Here is a 23221-nt window from a genome sequence, read left to right as displayed (position 1 = left end):
TCCCTCAATAGAAGGGGACTGTATAAATACATATAGATATATACACATATATTATTATAATAAACTCATATACACATACATACTAATATATAATAATAGCATACATGTATACATGTATATATGTAATATATATTATATTATATATTAATGTACATATATACACGTATATACATGTATATATATAAACACTATATATACATATATAATATATAAATACATATAGATATATACACGCATATTATTATTATAATATACCCATATACACATGCATGCATATTAATATTATAATAATATGTATACAGTCCTGATCTCTTGGACCACAGGAGTCCAAGAGATTGTGGTCACTCACCGTTGGATATAAATTCAACGGTTCACTCAATCTTGAACTCCTTTTAAGAAACTTTTTTGAACCATTAGATTAATATCCAACGGTGAGTGACCACAATCTCTTGGACTCCTGTGGTCCAAGAGATCAGGACTGTATACATATTATTATAATATTAATATGCATGCATGTGTATATGGGTATATTATAATAATAATATGCGTGTATATATCTATATGTATTTATATATTATATATGTATATATAGTGTTTATATATATACATGTATATACGTGTATATATGTACATTAATATATAATATAATATATATTACATATATACATGTATACATGTATGCTATTATTATAATATTAGTATGTATGTGTATATGAGTATATTATAATAATATATGTGTATATATCTATATGTATTTATACAGTCCCCTTCTATTGAGGGATCCCTCAAATAAAGTTATTTGAGGGACGCCCTTTAGGGTACCCTACAATTTTTTTCCCAATGATCCAAACCATCTATTTTTTAGGTCTTCATTCATAGATCATCCTAACAAAAAATTAGACAAATCGGAAACCGTTTCGACATCCAATTGTGTCTTACAAAATCAATGAACACGGTGCTTCAAGAAAATGCTAAAATTTCAATAACTTAATTGAAATTGAGCCAGAACACACCACACCATCACAATGTGCTGTTGCCTGCCTTTCAAGTTACTTCACAGTTTCAGCTTTGGCTCAAAATTGACCACAGCTTTAGACTTCCTGCACTTCTGCGTCATTTCATATCGATGGAATTACGAAGAAGCTCACTTCTGCAATAATATCTTCTTGAATCTTTATGTCGTGCATAATTTTAAGCCCTGTGTTGTATATCCAATTTCGAATAATTGGTCCTCTATTGTCGATTGTGGCTATTTCCACCTAATCACAAAATGACCAAGTTCTAGAAGTCCTTGTGTTTGTTAGTGAAAGCAACCTGATGTAGAAAACTTGAGAGAGACCTGTGAGAGCTGCAGCTACTGCTCTCTACATTCTAAGAATCTGTATCTTCAATATTCTTTAACTTTGTCTTAAAAAGCAGAGATTTTTGCTCATAACTCATCTTGCCCTTTGAGTATTGAATGATCCCAACTTGCCTATTTGTCAGCAATTCAAATTTATTTGTATGAAAACAATGGGAACCAACCACTTATCCATTTTTAAAGTTATTTTTTCATGACCCACACAGCCTTGTAACTTGTAAGCAATGTCAAGCCAAAATGAAAGTAATCTGCCTGCAGTTAATTATAAGCAAAAAAATTAGTGAATGTAACTATAACCTGCATGATGAGCTGTCACACCTGACAGACAGGCTTTGCCTTGATTTTTCGTGTTTTCTATATTTGTGAATCTAAAATCAAGAAAGTCTGCAGCATTGGCAACAAACAACCAATAAGAACCAATAAGACCTCTTGCTCCAATTAGAAAGACAATATTATTTTAGAACTAAACTTCCCTTATTTTCACCTAAACCAAACCAGAAGGACTTTTTTTCTGTTGCTTTTTTATTTGAAGGAGGCATATTGTTTTGCAAATTGTTAGCGGATGAGGAGAATCTTTGTGCAACTTGTGCCATTCCTTTTAGCTGGAAAATATCAGAAGACATGTATAGTTTGGCAGTGCATGCTGCATATATGTGAACACAACAAAATTTGGTGAGCACATATGTCCCACCACATGCAAGAAGACACAGTCGAAATGAATTTGGTATGACTTTGAGCTCATTGTGATTCTTTCTACGCAATCACAGATCAATTTGTTTTGCTTTGCCCTTTTGGGAAGACAGTCAAATATTTGTTTTATTGTTCAGATTGCATTCATCCATTTAACTCATCCCAAAAACAAAACAAAAAAAGGTCACATGATGCTCTCACGGTTGGGGTTGTTCCAGTGGGCAAACCCAGTACATAGTTTCTTCCAAGAATCAAATTGTTTGTAGCCTGTTTCTTCAACTAGAGGACAAATACAAAAAATTGCCAACCAAAGAGGACAAATACAAAAAAATGGAAAGGAAACTTGTATCACAGGTTCACAATGCTTTGCCCTGAAATGAATGATTGAAGATGAATACCTGTCAATGTGACTCACCAGATATTCATGAAACTTCGATGCTTCGCTTTCGGACTAGGACAAGGGCGGAACCAGAAATTTTTCAATGGGTGGGCTAGCTAAAGTTATTAGCTTAAAATCTAATGATAATTTTTTTTTTGTACTTACATTTTCTATAGTTATTCTAGAAATAAAAGTATACATTAAATATCAATCATGCTAATTGTAAACACAAGAAGAAAAAAAATAAAATTAAAGCCATATTATTCACGCAAGGGTGAATTTTATTTTATAAAGATGTTTCTCTTTTGAAGACAAATTAATAGAAATTTTTTAAAATTGATGTTGGTACAAACTTTGACACCAAATACAAATGTGAAAGACCTTAGACTATGCCTATTGGTGTTGAAATTGTATATATTTTTATTTATTTATAGTTAAAATATTAGGCTATATGTATATCTAATATGTTTTTTTCCCAAATCTTCATTGGGCTACAGCCAAGGGCAATGCTTGCCTTGGTTCTGCCCTAAAGATGCTTAAACAAATGTAACTACAACACCGTCTCGTGATGTTATTAATTCGAAAAGAAAAAGAAAAGGTGTCCAGCCAAGTTTGGTAAAAGGGTAGGCTCTTTCTCTTGATCGTGTGATGTGATGCAATAGAGGAAGCAAAATTCTTTGGAAGTAGTCAAAAATTCTTGGAGGTTGTTAATACAGCTGTAAAGATGAAAGAGAATGGCAATACAACTTGTTCAAACATAGCTACCAATTTGAAATTATCTTAATCCACATGGAGACATGTGATGTGGCTCAATATTTAGATATTACTTAGTTTGGAACTATATGCAGGATTAATAATTATAAATAGACAATGTTGCTTTACCTGAAAGATGATAAAAAATTTGGAATTCAAAAGGAATTTGAGTTTGCTTTTTCCATCCAAAACAATCAAAACTTTTGGTATATTCTGAATAACATTCACTTGACTAAACCATCAATTACAATTACAATTACAATTAAATTTAAAGAAAATAAAAACAGAAAGAAAAAGTTCAACGCTTAGAAATTTCAGTTAAAATGGAGCGAAAAGAAGGCCATTTGTTGGGGGATATAAGGAGAGAATCGAACACAAATAATGGCATCGGGGTCGTCTTGGTTTGGTGCTGTGCGCCTTTCTTCTTGGATTCAGATGGCCTCAACCTCAACCCCAAAACCTCGCTTGGTCAAACCCCTCCTCAAAACACGACACCATATCCGTGATCCTGACCTCTCTCTCTCTCTCTCTCTCTCTCTGAGTAGAGTCATAGCTTGTAGGTAGATGTGGTAAATCAGATTTCTGTGGAATTATTGCTCTGTAGATATTATAAATAAACTTTACGCAAAAACCATTCTTTGCTTTCAAGAGATGGTTTTGGATATCCCTTGCTATCTTGGACTCTAGCTTCTCTGCTCGTGTGTATAAATATAGGCCCCTCACTCTCAGTCTCAGTCTCTCACTCCCACATGTGCTTCTGCCTTTAACTTTTTCTTGGTCTCTCTTTCTTTATACACTTGTTAATTCAATTTATACTCAGAATATGTTGTTTTGATCACGTTCCTCCCAAGGTCACTGAATTTGGAATTCCCTGTCTTCAGGGTTTTGCCAAAAATAGATGCTTTGATTTTCTTTACTTGAATTTTGAGGTCAAACTGATTGTTTTCTGTGCTCTGTTCTCTGTTCTCTGTTCTTATGGAGCTTTGTCACTTCGATGAGATTTTCTTTGTTGGGTTTTGTTAAAAATTGAACCTTTTGATTATTGGCAGTTGAATGTGAAGTTGTGAACTCCATTTGACTGCTTAGTGGTTTGTTGGTATTTACTTGCTTTCAATCACATTTGGGTAACTTTTAATCTGGTTTTTTTTTTTTTTTTTTTTTCATAATGAAAATGAAGGTCTTTCTGTCTATTGATTTGTTAGCGGTGTTTATAATCAGTTTTCTATGTGGTTTTTCTCTGGGTAAGGAGTGTACCAACATTCCTACTCAGCTCTCATCACATAGTTTTCGACATGAGCTTTTATCTTCCCACAATGAAACACTGAAGGAAGAGATGTTCTCTTACTACCACTTGATACCAACCGATGATTCTGCGTGGATGAATTTGCTTCCAAGAAAGATACTGAGGGAAGAAGATGAAAATGAATGGGCAATGATGTACAGGAAAATGAAAAATCCAAATGGTTTTGAGGCCTCTGGAGGCTTTCTTAAGGAAGTCTCATTGCATGATGTGAGGTTGGATCCAACTTCACAACATGGACGGGCACAGCAAACAAATTTGGAGTACCTATTAATGTTAGACTCAGATAGTTTACTTTGGAGCTTTCGGAAGACAGCAGGTTTACCAACAATTGGGACACCATATAAGGGGTGGGAGGAGCCGACTGGCGAGCTTCGAGGCCATTTTGTAGGTCAGGGTTATTTGTTAACTCGTTTTTTGTTTTCTTTGTTGAAATTGTTAATCTTGATGATCACAGTGTTTGTGTAATTTCTTTATTGTCGCATATTACTACTTTTCTACATTCATATTGTCTTCTCGTGCTTTATAAAATGGGATTACGATTTTATTAAAGCTAATTTCAAAGTGCCCTTCCATCTTAGTTTGGAGAACACTTGCACATTGTTCGGATTATTGTGGAGAATGAATAATATGATACAAATGCATTCATTTCCTCCGCATTCTCCTCTCTTTCCAGACAATGGTCTGGAAAGGTCTAGTATCTGTCACTAGTTCTCAAATTTCATGGCGCCATTGTACTCCCCTTTACAGCAAAGGGCTTACCTTCAATTGCAATTTTAATTTATAATATTCAGCTTGTACTTGTATGGTGATGTATAACAGCTTGCTTTTGTACTTTGAAGGGCATTACTTGAGTGCATCAGCACTAATGTGGGCTAGCACTCACAACAATACCCTCAAAGATAAAATGTCTGCAATAGTGGACAATCTATATCTTTGTCAGACGAAAATTGGCAGTGGATATCTTTCTGCTTTTCCATCTGAGCAATTTGATCGATTTGAAGCTATTAAGCCTGTCTGGGCTCCTTATTACACCATTCACAAGGTAGAATATTCTTAATTTGTTTCACTAGAGCAATTACTTCATTTTGACTTGAAGGGTCATGATTAGCTTTTCCACTTTTCTACTTTGACAGATCTTGGCAGGCCTACTGGATCAATATACATTTGTTGAAAATACTCAATCTTTAAAAATGGTGACATGGATGGTCGATTACTTTTACAACCGTGTTCAGAATGTAATATCAAAGTACAGCGTAGAAAGACATTATCTGTCACTCAATGAAGAAACCGGTGGCATGAATGATGTTCTTTATAAGTTATATGTTATCACAGTAAGTAAGATTACCTACAAAATACCTTTTGCTCTTCCTCCAGTCATTCATTTTACTTGCACACAGTTAGTTTGCCTGTTCAGCATTAGTAGGAAGTACCATTCATAGTTGTCATGACCTTTCTTTAAAAGTATGCATTTGGGGAAATGGAGCTACCCATGTGTGTCATATGGCTCATTTAAAAAGTATTAAAATGAGGACATGAGAAGTTCACCTTGTATGGTGTAAATGGCCGTAACCTAATCATTATAGGTTTTAATTGATTTTTCTATTTTTCTCTGTGGTTCAGTAAGTCCCTGGCACCATCTTAGGACTCTAGTTTCCATATATGTGTGTGTGTGTGTGTGTGAAGTACTTACAATATTGTGTACATCAGGGTTGTGGTATTAACAATTCTTTTTTACAATGCTCAGAGAGATACGAAGCATTTGTTGTTGGCTCATCTTTTTGACAAACCCTGCTTTCTAGGATTGCTGGCAGTGCAGGTAACCATCATTTTCTGTTCAATACCTATAGTTAGGTTTCTTACAAATTTTATCTTCCTTTCTCTTCCTTGAGTAGACATATAACAAACGCCAATTGGAAATCAAAATACTCTTTGCGAACAAATATTGCTCCAAACATCGTTGCTTGTATGCTGGAAGAAATCAAACGAGTCTCCAGTCCTGAAATTTGGACTCTTATGCTTTAGATAATGTCATATGCTATAAGTCAAGACAATTCCATGTTTGTTAAAACCTGGTTCAAACTACCTCATGGTGTAATGGTATTCCAGTGCACCAACCGTCTGAGGTTGCAGGAATAAGCCCTGCATTGGTCCTTTGTATTAGATGATGAGTATAAATGTAATCACCCAGATAGCACTGTTATATACTTCTGATTAGCTAACAAATGGGGCAGTAACTTTGAGAAGTGAACAGAAATAAAGCTAAAGTTGTTGACACATTTGTTTTGAGGTCAAAGTTTAATGTTTCATGTGTTGTACTGATACATAGATGTAAGTTTTTGTCTGAGAGATGAATGTTGTAGTATGCGGGGTACTGAAAACGGGTAGACATAATATGGAATATCCAAAAAGTACTTAATAGATATATAAAGACAGAAAGTAAAATTTGTACTTCTAACTTAACAAAGACAAGCTCCAAATTTGGTAAGATGTTTTATACTTCCTAGGCAATGTACATTTGGGACTTCAGCATACGACCATAATCTAAATAGTAGGGAACTGATTCACTGGTTCTGGCTTTTTCAGTCTCTTTCTATAGTTAGGACAGTTCAATTTCTAGCTTCTATGAACCTTATCTCTTGGAACCCCTCTCATCAAGTAGTTCTTTTTGGTAGGCTGACGACATATCTGGTTTTCACGCTAACACGCATATCCCAATTGTTATTGGTTCTCAAATGCGATATGAAGTCACTGGTGATCCACTTTATAAGGTAAATGATTTGTTTATATTATATAGCATCTGAACTACAATTCTCAACAAAGCCTGATATCCTTTCTACTGTTTATGTATGAGTGTAACAAATAGGCTTTTTCCCCTTGCACTCCATGTGTGCTTGTAAGGATGTTACTTCTCTTTTTAAAATGGTATTGCACTTGCATTTTTAATTCCTATTTTTAATCTTTAGATTACCATCTTCTCTATTTCCTTATTCAGTGACCACATCACTATTACTTTTTAATTTCACTGAAGGCTTATGCTATTAGAGAACCCTTTTTTATTCTAACATTTTTAACAAATCTGGAATTGTCAGGAAATGGGGATTTTCTTTATGAACATTGTTAACTCTTCCCACAGCTATGCAACCGGAGGGACATCAGTCAGTGAGTTCTGGTACTAAAATTAAGCTTACTAAAGTTTCGGTTTCAGTTCATTCATAATAAGCTCTTCTTTTTGCTTGAAAAGTCTAGATGCATCCCTTTTTCTGGTTATGGCTAGTTTCTTTTGGACTTGTTTCTTAACCAGAAGTGTTATGATCTACTTCCCTCAACTTGTGAGCAGGTCAGACCCTAAAAGATTGGCAAGCACTCTACAAACAGAGAATGAGGAGTCGTGCACAACTTATAACATGTTGAAGGTATGCCTGTTGTTATTGTTCTCAAGGCTTCTGTTGGATTTTTTCAAAGTTGTGTAGGAAGTTGATTGATTGCTTTTAATATCTATTAATTTCATAAAGCAAGACCCGGGTGTCACCCTTCCTCCTACTGAGGCTTATCTTATACAATACATGATATCTGTTGGTTTTTAGTTTACTGGTGAAAGAGGTACAACTATGGGCAGTCTACACACACACACACACACAAAAAAAGCAGTGCAAAACTTCACCATTCACTTTATAGTTTTCATGTTATTTACCATAAAGGCCCATGTGATTCGGCAACTGTAGCACATCTCAATCATCTTGTAGGTCTCTCGCCACCTGTTTAAATGGACCAAAGAAACAGCATATGCGGATTATTATGAACGAGCTCTGACAAATGGTGTGCTAGGCATCCAAAGAGGGACAGAGCCTGGGGTCATGATTTACATGCTCCCACTTGGTCGTGGAGATTCCAAGGCCAGAAGCTTCCATGGTTGGGGAAAACCATTTGAGTCGTTCTGGTGCTGTTATGGCACTGGTACGAGATTGCTTGGGACTGCTTGTCCTTTTTAACTTTATTTTCAGGGAATTTCAGTTTTTTTTTTTAAACTTTCATGATCTATATATCGTAATGATGTGCTTTCTCACCTTCAATTTGATATGATTCAACCAAAATCATTTAGACTGTGATTCCTCTTGTTTCTATTATAGGTACTGCGTAATGACCATCAGTTATGCGTCTCTTCTTAATGCTTTTGTAGGAATTGAATCATTCTCGAAGTTAGCAGATTCCATATATTTTGAAGAGGAAGGAGAAGTTCCTGGTCTTTACATCATCCAGTATATATCAAGCTTGCTTGATTGGAAATCTGGACAAATTGTGCTTAATCAGACAGTTGATCAAGTCAATTCATGGGATCCTTACCTTAGAGTCACGTTGACATTTTCTTCCAAGGAGGTATACATACATTGACATTGGCATTAACATTATCATATGATTCACTCATTTCAGTGTTGACAATTCATCTTTTCTGCATCTACTTCCTTAGTCTTTCAGTCTCAACTGTGTTTTTACTTTGTTTTCTGTAATATGTAGGACACTTCTCTTCTTATAATAATGTTGTGTGAAACACTTGCAAGGACGCCACCATACACACATCCTCTATTGTTTGACACTCATTTTGAAACCTGTAAAAGGGTTCACCCTTGTGTACTTATTAGTTGTGTATTATTTTTGGCCTGCATGTGACCTGCGCATTTTGGTATAGACATACACGTGCATGTTTTCAGTTTATAGATTCACCAAAACAAACGCATATAGTGTCTTTTGTCTCTAGACATGAGAGTGGTCTCGTGTCCTTTCTGTGCCTAACATAGATCTTTATAATGGATTTAAATGATGCAGGGGACAGGCAAATCATCTACCTTGAACTTGCGAATGCCTATTTGGACTGCTTCAAATGGTGCAAAAGCAGCATTGAATGGTCAGAGTCTGAGTGTACCAGCTCCAGGTGTGAGATAACTCGCAGTTTCCTCTCTATTTCTGCAGTTGCATTTCTGATCCTCTTTGTCGTGTTTTTTAGGCACAAACTATAAGGCTTAACTGATATTATTTGCCTATTTCTGATGCAGGTAGTTTCCTATCTGTCACAAGCAAATGGAGTTCTGGTGACACTTTGACCCTTCAGCTACCCATTAGTCTAAGAACAGAGGCTATTCAAGGTACGTTTGTTAAAAATCCATTTCAACAAGTATATACATCTGCCACTCCCTAGGATACATGGCTTTACCAATAAGCAAACGATTGGTTTTGTGAATGATATATAACTGACAAAGTCCTTTGAACAAAATTCAGATGATCGGCCTGAGTATGCTTCAATTCAAGCAATTCTTTATGGTCCATATCTGCTTGCGGCTCATACCAGTGGTAACTGGGACATTAAAACTGGCTCAGCTAAAACCATTGCCGACTGGATAACTCCAATCCCTTCTTCATACAATAATTTTTTGGTTTCCTTCTCCCAAGAATATGGAAACTCAAAATTTGTCATAGCTGTCGTAAACCAATCGATTGCATTGGACGTCTTTCCTGAAACTGGCACTGACGCTTCTGCTCATGCCACTTTCAGACTCATTTTGAACGACTTGTCCACAAAGCTCTCTACAGTGAATGAAGCTATTGGCAAATCAGTCATTCTAGAACTGTTTAATCTTCCAGGAAAGGTTTTAGTGCAGCAAGGGAAAGACAAGAATCTTGGAATAGCTGATATGTCCAGTAGTAAGGACTCTTCAGTTTTCCATTTGGTTCCAGGTTTGGATGGAAAGAACACAGTATCCTTAGAGTCAGAAAGCTTCAAAGGTTGCTTTGTGTACAGTGAAAAAATTGAGGCACTGGCAGGCTTGAAGCTCGTCTGCAGTCCAGAGTCATCGGATGCTGGATTTAACCAGGCAGCCAGCTTTGTAAAGAGTAATGGAATAAGCCAGCATCATCCTATCAGCTTTGTGGCTAAAGGAGCAACAAGGAGCTTTCTTTTAGCACCATTGTCAAGCATCAATGATGAATCTTACACTGCTTATCTCAACATTACAGCCTGATAAGTAGGGACAGGATTGTGGAAACCGGAACTAATCTATTCGATATCAAACTATTTATGATAGTTTTTATTTTTCTCAGAGTGGCAGCCGTTACTTCAAATCCCTTAATTGCTTTTGCAGATAGGGATCTTATTTAGAAATCCCAGAGTAGTGTTCATCTTGTAAACGTTTTGAGAGTGTTTGCTGGTATTCTAGCTGATTTTGCAGAGAAAGGAGTAAGAGAAAATAGAAGGAGAGGAATATGTAAAACTGCTCTGCTTACTCTCTAAGTCAGAGAGCAAGGATATGTATTCTGTTTTTTTTCTTTCTATTCCATCACGCACACACACACAGTACATGACCGTTAGCCTTAGCTGGATGCACACACATAATATTGCATCTCAACCTTACACCTGTCAATTTCTAAGACAAAGTGAATACACTATGAAATACTAGGCTAATTAACACTGAGCTCAAATTAGCTCAATGCTTATACACTAACACTCCCCTTTAAGCTTTGAGCTGATAAAACTCCTAGCTTATCCCTAAGATAGTTGAACCTCTCCTTTGATAAAGCCTTGGTAAAGATGTCTGCCACTTGATCTTTAGTAGGACAATAAACCAAATCAATAACCCCTTGTTGTAGAGCATCCTTGATGAAATGATACCGTCTGTCAATGTGTTTTGTCCTTTGATGAAACACTGGATTTTTAGTGATGGAAATTGCAGATGTGCTATCACACTTCATAGGAGTAGCATCTGCTTGTAATTCACCAAAATCTTCCAAAACAAACCTGAGCCAGATTGCTTGTGTTGTAGCCTCTGATGCACTGACATATTCTGCTTCAGCAGTTGAGAGAGCTACACAGTTTTGTTTAACCGAAGCCCATGAGAATACTCCACTTCCAAATGAGAATGCATACCCAGATGTGCTTTTGCTATCTTCAATTGAGCCTCCCCAATCACTGTCACAATATCCCATCAGCACTGCTTTCTTGCCTTTCTCATACATCAAACCATAGTCTAATGTTCCTTTAACATACCTTAGCACCCTCTTAGCTGTTCCATAATGCTTATTAGAAGGACCATGCATATATCTTGCTAGCAAACTTGCAGCATACATTACATGTGGTCTTGTAGCAGTAAGGTACAGTAAGCTTCCTACAAGCTTTCTATAATTCTCTTCATCAGCAACACCACTTCCATCATCCTTGATCAACTTTTCTGTGGCTACAAGAGGAGTAGACACAGGCTTACAGTCAGTTAAGCCAAATTTATTCAACAAAGAAGATGCATACTTCCTTTGGTGAATAAAGATGCTTGAATCTGTCTGAATCACCCCCATTCCTAGAAAGTGATGGAGAAGTCCCAAGTCTGTCATTTCATACTTCTCTTTCATGTCTTTCTTGAACTCATTCATCATTCCTTGATTGCTTCCTGTGTACACTATATCGTCCACATAGATAGATACAATTAGTATATCATTTTCTCCCCTTGTCTTGGTATAAAGAGTGGCTTCACTCAAGCTTTTCTTAAACCCACACTCAGCAAAGTAACTATCAATTTCTCCATACCAGGCTCTAGGTGCCTGTTTTAACCCATAAAGAGCCTTGTGCAGTCTATAAACTCTATCTTCTTTGCCTTGGATCACAAATCCCTCAGGTTGCTCAACATACACTTCTTCTTGCAGCTTTCCATTCAAGAATGCTGACTTGACATCTAGTTGATGTAACTTCCAGCTCTTTTGTGCAGCAAGAGCAATTAAGGTCCTGATTGTGTCCAATCTAGCAACTGGAGCAAAAGTCTCATTATAGTCAATTCCTGGTTTCTGCACATATCCCTTAGCAACCAATCGTGCCTTGTTCTTTTGCACTGAACCATCTAGATTCAGTTTGGTCTTGAACACCCATTTCACTCCAATAACTTGTTTGTCACTTGGTCTGTTCACAAGTTCCCAAGTTCCATTTTTCTCAATCATAGATAATTCATCTTCCATTGCTTTTATCCATGACTGATCTTGTGCAGCTTCTTCATACTTCTCTGGCTCCACAATGCAGAGATTGCATTGTGCCAGAATATCATTTATGCTTCTCCACTTAACTGGTGTATGATCATAAGGTTGAGTGATCTCAGCAGTGTCATGGACTTGTTCTTCAGCTTGGGGAGAGCTGCAAGGACTATCACAGTTGTTGTCTACTTCTGTTACTTCATGTAGGCTAAAGTCAATCTCAGTTGTAGATTGATCTGGAGTATCTGTCTGTGCTTTCCAGTTCCAAGACATACTTTCATCAAACACAACATCTCTTGATAAAATCAACTTCTTAGTGACAGGATCAAATACCCTGTACCCCTTTTCACAAACAGCATATCCAACAAACACCCCTTTTACACTCTTAGCATCCAGTTTCTGCCTTGTTTCTGTTGGTACATGGACATAACAAAGTGATCCAAACACTTTGAGATGACTAATACCTAGTTTTCTGCCACTATATGCTTCAAATGGAGTGATATTTTCCAGTGCCTTGGTAGGTGAACGGTTTAAGAGATACACAGCTGTGTGAACAGCTTCTGCCCATAGAGAGTAAGGCATATTCTTCTCATGCAGCATTGCTTTGGCCATTTCCACCACAGTTCTATTTTTCCTCTCCACCACTCCATTTTGTTGTGGAGTATAGGCTGTGGTTAGTTGTCTTTGAATGCCACCTTCTTCACATAATATGCTGAATTCACTAGATGTGAATTCACCTCCTCTATCACTTCTCACACACTTCACTTTGTGACCACTTTGCAGTTCTACCATGGATTTAAACTTCCTAAAACAGGTTATTGCTTCTGATTTATACCTTAGAAAATAGACCCAAGCCATCCTTGTGCAATCATCAATGAGTAGCATAAAGTACTTATTTCCAGCTATGGATTCAGTCTGCATTGGACCACATAGGTCTGTGTGTATCAGTTCCAGAGGATTTCTTGCTCTCCAGGCCTGCCCTTTAGGAAACCAATCCCTATGTTGCTTGCCCAATTGACATCCCTCACATACACCATTAATTTCTTCCAGATATGGAAGACCATGAACCATACTTTGGTCTCTTAACTGTTTGAGACTTCTGAGATTTAAATGGCCTAGCCTCTTATGCCAGATCCAAGTGCATTCAGTCACACTAGCCCTTAACGCAATCTGATCATTTTGCATTAAAGATAAAGGATAACACCTATTATTTTTCATCTTGACCTTGATAACCAGCTTATCAAGTGAGGGGCCATCAAAGATGCAGCACATGCCTCCACCAAATAGCAAATGGTACCCATGTTCATCCATTTGACCAACGCTCAACAAATTTTCCTTTAATCCAGGTAGAAACATGACTTCTCTAATGTATTTCTTGCTAACACTAGTTTCAATCACCAAAGAGCCTATGCCTGCAACATCTACCAGATTTCCAGTAGGCATTTGCACCTTTCCATGGACATTTGTCCTTACATCAACAAGTAACTCAGCATTTCCAGTCATATGGTTGCTGCAACCACTATCAATATACCAATTTCCATGCATTTGCACTTCAGTAATGACACTATTTGCATAAAAGAGATTTCCAATCACCTCAGTTTGATTTGCACAGTTGGCCTTTTGAGTACCCTTACCTATGGTGCATTCCCTAGCCAAATGTCCAAACCTATCACAGTTAAAACATTTAGGCTTCCCCTTATATCTACACTCACCAAAGTGAAATTTGGAGCTCACCTTGCACTGTGGTTTAACAGCATCTTGAGTTGCCTGTTGTGGTGAACCAAAACTGTGATTTGGTGCATAATTGTTCTGCTGAGGCTTTCCTTTCGATTCCCATGGTTTTCCCTTAGGATTCCAATTCTTTTGAGACTTAGAATGATTCTTGCTTTGTTGTCCTTTTGAATTCACAGAAAGAGAAGCAAATGCCCTTTCAGTGGTATCCACATTATGTAGATCAAACCTTTGTTCTTGACTTTTCAAAATAGCTACAACTTCCTGCAATTCCAGTGTCTCCAAGCTTTTGGTATTCTCAATAACCAGACAGATAGGATCATATGGCTTGCTAAGGCTAATCAAAACTTTCTGAACCAGTCTCTCATTAGTCAGAATCTCACCAAATGTTTTCATTTGATTTATCAAGTCATTTAGCCTAGTCAAATAGCCAGATAAGGTTTCATCATCTCTCATCCTAGCATACTCAAATTCACGCCTCAGATTTTGTAATTTTACAGATCTTACCTGATCACCACCATGGTACTCTCCATACAACAAATCCCAAGCCATTTTTGCTGTTCCAGCATTGGCTATTCGTGGGAAAATCTGATCTGAAACCGCAGTCTGAATAATGCCCAGGGCCTTAGCATCTTGCATATAGACAACTGCTGTTTTCTCATCAACTTCCTCTTCTGAGCCCCCTTCAACCTTCTTCATTGAGTCTGAGATTGAAAACCCCTTTTTAACCAGTTTCCATAATCCGTGCGACTTGAAGATCGTCGTCATTCTGATTCTCCAGAATTCGTAATTCTCGCCAGAGAAGATCGGAGTTCTTACTTCAGAACTTCCAGATCCAGCCATCGTTTAGCTCAGATGAAATGAATCACAAGTCGAAAACCGATTCGTCGAACGTTCTGCAACTTCGCCTGAGCTCAACCAATCTTAAGTGGAGCTCAAATTCTTACGCCCAGATCTTAATCGATCGAACCTGGCTCTGAGGCCATGTAAACGTTTTGAGAGTGTTTGCTGGTATTCTAGCTGATTTTGCAGAGAAAGGAGTAAGAGAAAATAGAAGGAGAGGAATATGTAAAACTGCTCTGCTTACTCTCTAAGTCAGAGAGCAAGGATATGTATTCTGTTTTTTTTCTTTCTATTCCATCACGCACACACACACAGTACATGACCGTTAGCCTTAGCTGGATGCACACACATAATATTGCATCTCAACCTTACACCTGTCAATTTCTAAGACAAAGTGAATACACTATGAAATACTAGGCTAATTAACACTGAGCTCAAATTAGCTCAATGCTTATACACTAACACATCTTGTATATTCATCTTCTACGTGATTTCTGAGGTTCCTGTTATTAGTATCCATGCTAATATGCTACAAAGAAAGAATTTCTGTAGCTACATCGAAGATGGTTTAACTGCAGTTTGCTTCTGCATGAGGATATTCAGAATTTGAAATATGAAAAGATTATAGCATTGCTGGGAAGTTTGTAGTGCCTTTTGGGCTTATGGGATATATATAGACTTGTTCAATGTCTTCAACCACGGGGATTATAGTTTGGTTGTGCAATTTGCTTCAAGCTCTAGTTGCTCATAAACCCTTGGCATTTAAATTGCTTGTACAACTCTACCAAAAGTATTTTGGTAGCTGAAATTGGTTGTGGTTTAGAAGAGCGGGACCTAGCTAACAAATATTAATATTATTGAGGATGATATAAATAACCATTGAAAATGGCCTTGAGTTGCACATCATTGGTAAGAAAACATTGCCAAACTATTCACAAATATTAACTCCAATATTTAGTTTTCACTTTATTAAAGGAAGCTTTAAGTTCGAATCTCATGAAAAAAAAGTTAGTTTTGTTGGATTAAAAACAATTTACTCTAATAATATAAACTATGTAGCAAAACATATTTATCATGTTATAAACTCGTCGCCACTTATTTTATAACACAGTGGACTTACTTTTAAAGCAAAGATTGGGTGAAACTCTTAGTTAGTATGGTTGTGCTTGGGACATAGCGAAAATTGTAATGGTAATTGCTAAGTTGCAGACTGAATATCTTTGTGGGTTCTTTGGCAGCTGCTAGCTGTCTGCTTTAACCAAGTTTATGATCAAGTTATATTGGTTTGAACTTCAACAAAAGGCAGTTTAGATATGCATAGTCGTCTGGGGCTCTTTATTTTTTTACCAAAGACTAGTTACAAACTATAGAGATCGGGCTAGTTCTCATCTGTGACCTTGTGGGGTTTTTTCAATGTAGAATCAGTTTCTTTCAGTTTTTTCAGAATATCTAAATTGTTGATGGATCGGAAAGTGATGGTATGGTGGTGATTTCTGATTCGGACAATGTGGACATATGGACCATCCAGAAATGTACACCCTACAAAACAATCCCGGAGCTGGATTCCCTTGTCATCTTGAGATATTCTCTAGATTTCTCTAAAAACTCTAGACCTATCAATGCTTTTTATAGGAATTCTTTTGTTTAAGTAAACAAATTAAAGTGGTTGTGCCATGCCGGAACACTATATGGGAACAATGTTAAGTTTTTAAATCAGGGAGAAGTTAGGTGGAAATCACAAGCAGAAACTGTAGTGCTTCCTATACCTCAAATAGAGTTCCTATTCAGTGGACAAAAATTGCATTTAGGTTTCAATGTAGACATAATAAGAAGATAGAAAGAAGGTACAAGGAATAATGCTCCTCATCTTCATCTTTTAGTTTTGCAACTTCGCGCAACTAAAACACCAGTTGGTGGGCCTGTCATCTGTAATTGGCATCTGCTATGTAACCAGTAAGAAAAATGGATCACCTCCTAGAGTGGCTCTCACTTTAAATGTTCCTCTTGTATTATAGTTGACCTTATTGTTCTGCACCTGTGTTCGAAGAGCCACAGCGTGATTCTCAGGCAAGTAAACCAAGCTAAACCTTCCTTCTCCAGGTCTTTGAGTGAAAGGTCCAAGAGATTGGGTTGCTATGAGCCTGGGTTTTCAGTGATTCATGATGAGAGCTTCAAGAAGGAGAAGGGCAGATCAAACTCAATCAATAACTTCAATATTCAACCATTTTAAACCAAACCCACTACAGATATTGCTACGTGTATAAAATTAAGCAATACCTTGAATAATTAAATTGCGATCTATACATATTAAAAATTACCTTCAAATATATAAATGCAAGTGCACAAGTCCCTCGAAGCAATACCTCAACATAAGAAATTTCGGATCCTCCAACAAGTAATTTTTTATTTCCATGTTGAGAAGCCGGACACCATCTTTGATTATTACCATTGAGTGAGGAGGGGGTACCTGCAAGAAAACACTCCAATGCTCAAGTCAGCGTTCGTTCATGAATAAAATTGCAGAATAAGATAAAATTTCATATTGCATGTCAATTCCTGAAATCCTAAAGAAGAGAGTTTAGAAATTCTTCTCTGTTGGGGGATTTAATTCATGCCCCCATTGTAGCTTCCAAGGAAAGAGTGTATCCACGGCTTCTCATCATGATTTTTTGTACGGTTCCCACAGACGGTGCAAACTGTTGGAGCAGGATTTCTTTCAGGAAGAAATACCTCCACAGGTTCTCCACTGAAGTCTGCATGCTTCTTTACTTCAAATTCCTTAATTGCTTCTGCAGATAGGGATCTTATTTAGAAATCCCAGAGTAGTGTTCATCTTGTATATTCATCTTCTACGTGATTTCTGAGGTTCCTGTTATTAGTATCCATGCTAATATTCCACAAAGAAAGAATTGCTATAGCTACATCGAAGATGATTTAACTGCAGTTTGCTTCTGCATGAGGATATTCAGAATTTGAAATATGAAAAGATTATAGCATTGCTGGGAAGTTTGTAGTGCCTTTTGGGTTTTTGGGATATATATAGACTTGGTCAATGTCTTCAACCATGGGGATTATAGTTTGGTTGTGCAATTTGCTTCAAGCTCTAGTTGCTCATAAACTCTTGGCATTTAAGTAAGTTGCTTGTACAACTCTACCAAAAGTATTTGGTAGCTGAAATTGGCTGTGGTTTAGAAGAGCGGGACCTAGCTAACAAATGTCAGGCCAAGACATGGCTCCATCCCTGCTAATATTTAGTTTTCACTTTTTTAAAGGAAGCTTGAGTTCGAATCTCATGAAAAGAGTTAGTTGTGTTGGATTAAAACAAAATTTTACTCTAATAATATAAATTATGTAGGAAAATATATTTATCATGTTATAAATTGCCGCTCATTTTATAACACGTAAATTAGTAACACCAACCGAATTAGAGTATTTGATGAGGATTGACACATAAATATAAATTTAAAAAAAAAAAAAAAAAGTAGGTAGGGATGTGGCCCAATACAGTAAACAGACCCCAAGGCCCAACTGACCCCTATAGCTATAGCGAGTCCAATAAGCTTGGTGCCTTTTTCTTTTAAACCGCGACCCAACTAGTATACATAGTGTTTCACCTAGGGTTTCAAATTTTTCGTCATCATTTAGGGTTTTAGGGTTCCGTATATCGGCGCAGAGCTTCAGAGCCATCAGCAATGGCGGACAAGTCGGGCCGAGGTAGAAAAGAAGAGGTCGTCACCAGAGAGTACACCATCAACCTGCACAAGCGCCTCCATGGATGGTATATATTTGTCTGTTTCTTCATTATTTCTAGCCCTGATGTTAATCTGTATGTGAGTCATTTCTCTATAGAAATCTGTGAGTGTTGTATGTCTGGTTGAAGATTGCGCCTCATTTTAGCTACTATTGTTTTGTTACATTGGCTTAGTTAAATCTTGATTGGAATTAAGGTTGAACTGAAATTTCAATTAGATGCTTGGATTTGATTGAATTTGAATTTGATTTAAAAATGGGTGCTTTAAAAGGTGTAGGTCGAGTTAGAGTTAATGAGGAAAAGAAAGTTTGTTTCAAAGCAAGCTCAGAGCCCAATTGTTCCCTTATAACATGTAGCTTTTAGCTTAACCTTTTAGCAACTTTGCTTGTAACCACTAGTTCAATGGAGGTTCCATTGTTTATCTAGGAAAATAGGAAATGTAGTTGCATAAAGAAATTTATGGTTGAATTGTTTTTATTCAATACAATTACATGCCTTGTGAATATTTTAAATAAATTATTATGTGAATTTGCATTTGAAATCAGATTTCAATGTATTGTCCTATGACCTATCCTAAGCTATTATTACCTTATAGTCAACAACACCATTGACCGTATTCGAGGTTTAACCTAATCATCTCCTAAGCCTCTGGTGTTAAGCCTTATTTGATGCTATCCCTGCTTCACAATCAAATGCTATGCACAGCGATTAAATTCAAGAGCTAGTTTGTTTAGTTGTGTGTGGATTTTAGTTGTACAAGATAATCAGATTTCATATGGGTACAAGTGAAAAAAGTTGGTTTAAAAATAGCTGTCACGAAAATCTTCTTGTCGATTCTCTCTGTTTTTCCTTTGTATTGGTGCCATCATGAATTAATTATGTTAATGATATATTGCAGCTTTTATGCGCTTTGCTTATCTTTAAAAGAACATGGCTGTTCGGATCGAATAAATAGTGGTCTAAGTTAAACAGCTTTGTATATTTCTTCCATCCTTTCTTGCCCTTCTCTCTGGCATACTGCCATGTTTTTTTTTTTTTTTTTTTTTGGTATTTGCATACTGCAACTTCTGCGCAGGCCTTGTCCTTTTTGATTGAAAAATCATAATGCTGTTGTTATTTGTTCTTTTGTAGCACATTCAAGAAGAAGGCACCAAATGCCATAAAGGAGATTCGGAAGTTTGCCCAGAAGGCCATGGGAACGACAGACGTCAGGGTCGATGTGAAGCTGAACAAGTTGATTTGGAGCCGTGGTATCCGAAGTGTGCCAAGGAGGGTTCGTGTACGCATTGCCCGTAGAAGAAATGATGAGGAAGATGCCAAGGAGGAGCTCTATTCTCTAGTAACAGTCACCGAGATTCCACCAGAGGGTCTAAGGGGATTAGGCACCAAGGTCGTTGATGCAGATGATTGAACCACTGGTAACTCGGCAAATCGTTTTGTTCCATATCTATTTTTAGTGCAAAATGTGGTAACTTTTGTTTAATGTTGAGAGAATCAAACACTTGAGAGCAGTAAAACAGTTTATGTAACTTGGATTGCGATCCACTCTATCTTTAGTTCATAACTTTCTTGTGTCTTAAGAATTTTTGTTTCATTTTTGTTGTGAGAATTTTTTTGGTGTGAGGTGGCCATTACTATTTTCTGTAGGCAGCACGAGAGCAATATCTTGGCATGTGGCTAGCTTTTTACTGCACACCTGCACAATTACTGTTTCACCGTTTGGGGCCCTTCTTCTTCAATGCTATTTGTACTGATGGGAGTCCGACTCGGTGAGTCATTATCTCACAAAAGCTTCACGTGTGATGTCTTTTAATTGGCCATTCTTGATCTGAAATCAATCTATTTTGTCAAACGGTCTTATTTTAGGGAGACTTTGGAAAAGCCCAAAGGAGAGAGAAAATTTTTAAAACAAGCAAAAATGGACAAAATTGCCCTTATTTATTTTTTGATTTCTTAAGAAATCCTTTACATTTGCATGTCTTTGGTTTGAAAGTTGAGAGGTTATTCTGTCTTTTTTCAAAAAGCTTTGGCTTTTTCCAAAAGTGAAAGTTTTTTTATGGGTAAAACCTAAATTTACTTATTTTACGTCAACAGCTGTCGAAATGGCCAAATAGGTTGTGATTTGCTACTGGAATTGGAGTGCCAGCTGAATCTTGTGGATATGTGAGTTGTAGACACCTTAAGCTAAATCGAAATTCAAAACCTATTTAGACCAAAGCTAATCCTTAAAGGAAAATGTTGAAAGAAAAAAGAATTTTAATTAATTTGACAACCCAATTACTCTAGCTTCATCCATCTTGCATGTACTTTCCTTTTAAAAGAACAGAGTATTGATATTTCGGATGATGTTGGAAGGGATTCGAACACATGACCTTAAAATCTAGTTGAGCTACAAATTGCGTATACTTTCCTTTGATGTTAGAGTAACTATTTTTAACCACTTGAGCTACAAGTTTTTTGTTATTAACTCTTATTTTTATAGATGGCAAATTGGAACAAAACTTAAAATTCAGGTAGCGTCGTTTTAGATCTTGTATCCTAAGATGGAGGAGAATGAAAAAGTGGTCTACAATTATTGAATGTCGCTTTTTATCATCCATTTCCAAAAGTATCAAACACTACTTTTTTTTTTCCAAGCATTTTGTATTTTCTTGGTGGATGATCACATCAATAAGGACATATTTTGCATGTAATGAGTCGACATAGTTTACCCTTTTTCCTCTTTAATCCTATAATCACAGGTCAAAGATCATATGTTGGGTGGGCTCCACCCCAAATTTTCCATTGGATTCATGCAAAAATACGTGCATGAAAACAAAAACAAGAAACTCTTCGATTTTCATCATAATAATAATAATGTTTAAGATTGATTCAATATAATGAACGTAATTAAGCGGTAAACACACAATTAATTAACTCTCTCTCTCTCTCTCTCTCTCTTACAATAATACAAACACCTTACACAATCTAATCTTCATTAGCAGGTTTTTAGTGGCTTTCCGCAAAGACAATCGTTGTAAGTAAATGACGACGGTTCGAGGTGATCGAACGGCGACCCAGCCGGAATTCTCCCACACAAGTGGTTATGGCTCAAATCCAAGTGCCCGATATACGAAGCCGAAATTATAGATTTCGGGATATTGCCCCTCAATTTGTTGAACGATAAATCGATCACGGTGAAGTAAGAACTCGGCCCAAACACATCCGGTATAATACCATCGAGAAAGTTCTTGCTCAAATTCAAGTTGCTAATGCCCGAGACAAGCAAACTCGGCGGTATGCGACCTGATATTTTGTTGGAATCAAGATTTAGCGTCGCGAGAACCGCCATTTTGCCGATTGTAGGGGGGATCGGACCTGAAATCTGATTCAAGGAAAGATCCAGATCCGCGAGGCGGTAAATTTGAGCAATCGAACTCGGGATTGTACCGCCTATGAGGTTTCTGCTCAGCAAGGCCCGGCTCAGCATGCCGAGTCGGCCGAAATCTCGGGGCAGCTCCCCCGAAATTTTGTTGTTTCGGAGGTCGAGGTGCATGAGGCTGGAGAGGTTAGTGAGTGAGGTCGGGATAGGGCCGGAGATGAGGTTGTCGGCGAAGTTGAGGACTGTGAGCCGGTGTAGCCGGCCGATACCTGCCGGAATCTGGCCTGATATTTTGTTTCCCATGAGGTCGAAGATTCGGAGGAACGGCAGCGTCGTGATACATTTCGGAATCTCGCCGGTGATTCCCTTCCAATCGGCGATGGTGAGGCTGGAGAGCCGGGTCAGGCGGCAGATGGCGGGAGAGATGGTCCCGGTCATGTACCCGGTTCGGTGATTCTTCTCGTAAATCGGGTCTTCGGCCTCGCCCCGGAGGTTTATGTCGGCGACTCGACCGGTCTCCGGGTCGCAGCTGACGCCGTGCCAGTTGTGGCAGCAGTCGGTGCCGGTCCAGGAGTTGAAAATCCCGAAATGCGGCTCGTGGAGCGCCGCTTTGATTGCGAGAAGGGCGGCCAGGTCCGATGGCGGACAGGCCCTGACGGAGGCAAAAGTAACGGCGAAGAGTATGACGGCGACGACTGTTAAGTGAAGGCGTATGGCTGTTTCCATTTTCTGAAAGGTTGGAAACTTTCTTTTTTCTCTCTCTATAAAATGTTTGTCAAGTGTTTGTGTTTTTGTCTCTGAGAGTTGATAAGTAGAAAGTGATGAAGGAAGAAGGGAAGCGGTGTGGCGGTGTGGTTGTGTGATGTCAGGCTTCGCAACTTGAAGTTGCAGTGAGTCGGAGTGGCTTTTTATATATAGAAAGTCAGATTATTTTTTATGACGGTTTTGCCCCTAACGTGGGTTTTTATTTTTAGGGCTTCTAGCTAGATTGACTTGAGTGCACTGATTGGAGACTTGGAGTGTAGAGGACAAGTCTAATTTCATTTAATGCT

General features: G+C 37.6%; 3 protein-coding genes across 3 annotated transcripts; 2 read left to right on the top strand and 1 right to left on the bottom strand.

Annotated features, from left to right (window-relative positions):
* Positions 3488-10799, top strand: LOC18774977. The gene is made up of 12 exons (XM_020565993.1): positions 3488-4873; positions 5325-5527; positions 5619-5816; positions 6230-6301; positions 7158-7253; positions 7575-7654; positions 7823-7898; positions 8229-8439; positions 8663-8859; positions 9307-9412; positions 9534-9623; positions 9757-10799. Exons 1-12 carry the CDS (start codon positions 4348-4350, stop codon positions 10494-10496), a joined length of 2595 nt encoding a protein of 864 aa, XP_020421582.1. The 5' UTR covers positions 3488-4347; the 3' UTR covers positions 10497-10799.
* On the top strand, positions 18631-20417 carry LOC18774055 (60S ribosomal protein L31). Its single transcript, XM_007206090.2, has 2 exons — positions 18631-18835; positions 19940-20417. The coding sequence occupies exons 1-2, from the start codon at positions 18750-18752 to the stop codon at positions 20217-20219; spliced, it is 366 nt and encodes a 121-aa protein (XP_007206152.1). The 5' UTR covers positions 18631-18749; the 3' UTR covers positions 20220-20417.
* Positions 21645-23221, bottom strand: LOC18773071 (DNA damage-repair/toleration protein DRT100). The gene has a single exon (XM_020565005.1). The coding sequence runs from the start codon at positions 22893-22895 to the stop codon at positions 21786-21788; it is 1110 nt and encodes a 369-aa protein (XP_020420594.1). The 5' UTR covers positions 22896-23221; the 3' UTR covers positions 21645-21785.

This window comes from Prunus persica, chromosome G6 (genome assembly GCF_000346465.2).
Source record: "Prunus persica cultivar Lovell chromosome G6, Prunus_persica_NCBIv2, whole genome shotgun sequence".
Taxonomy (NCBI): Eukaryota; Viridiplantae; Streptophyta; class Magnoliopsida; order Rosales; family Rosaceae; genus Prunus; species Prunus persica.
Note: the sequence above shows the minus strand (reverse complement) of the source record. Positions and strands in the feature narration are given on the sequence as shown.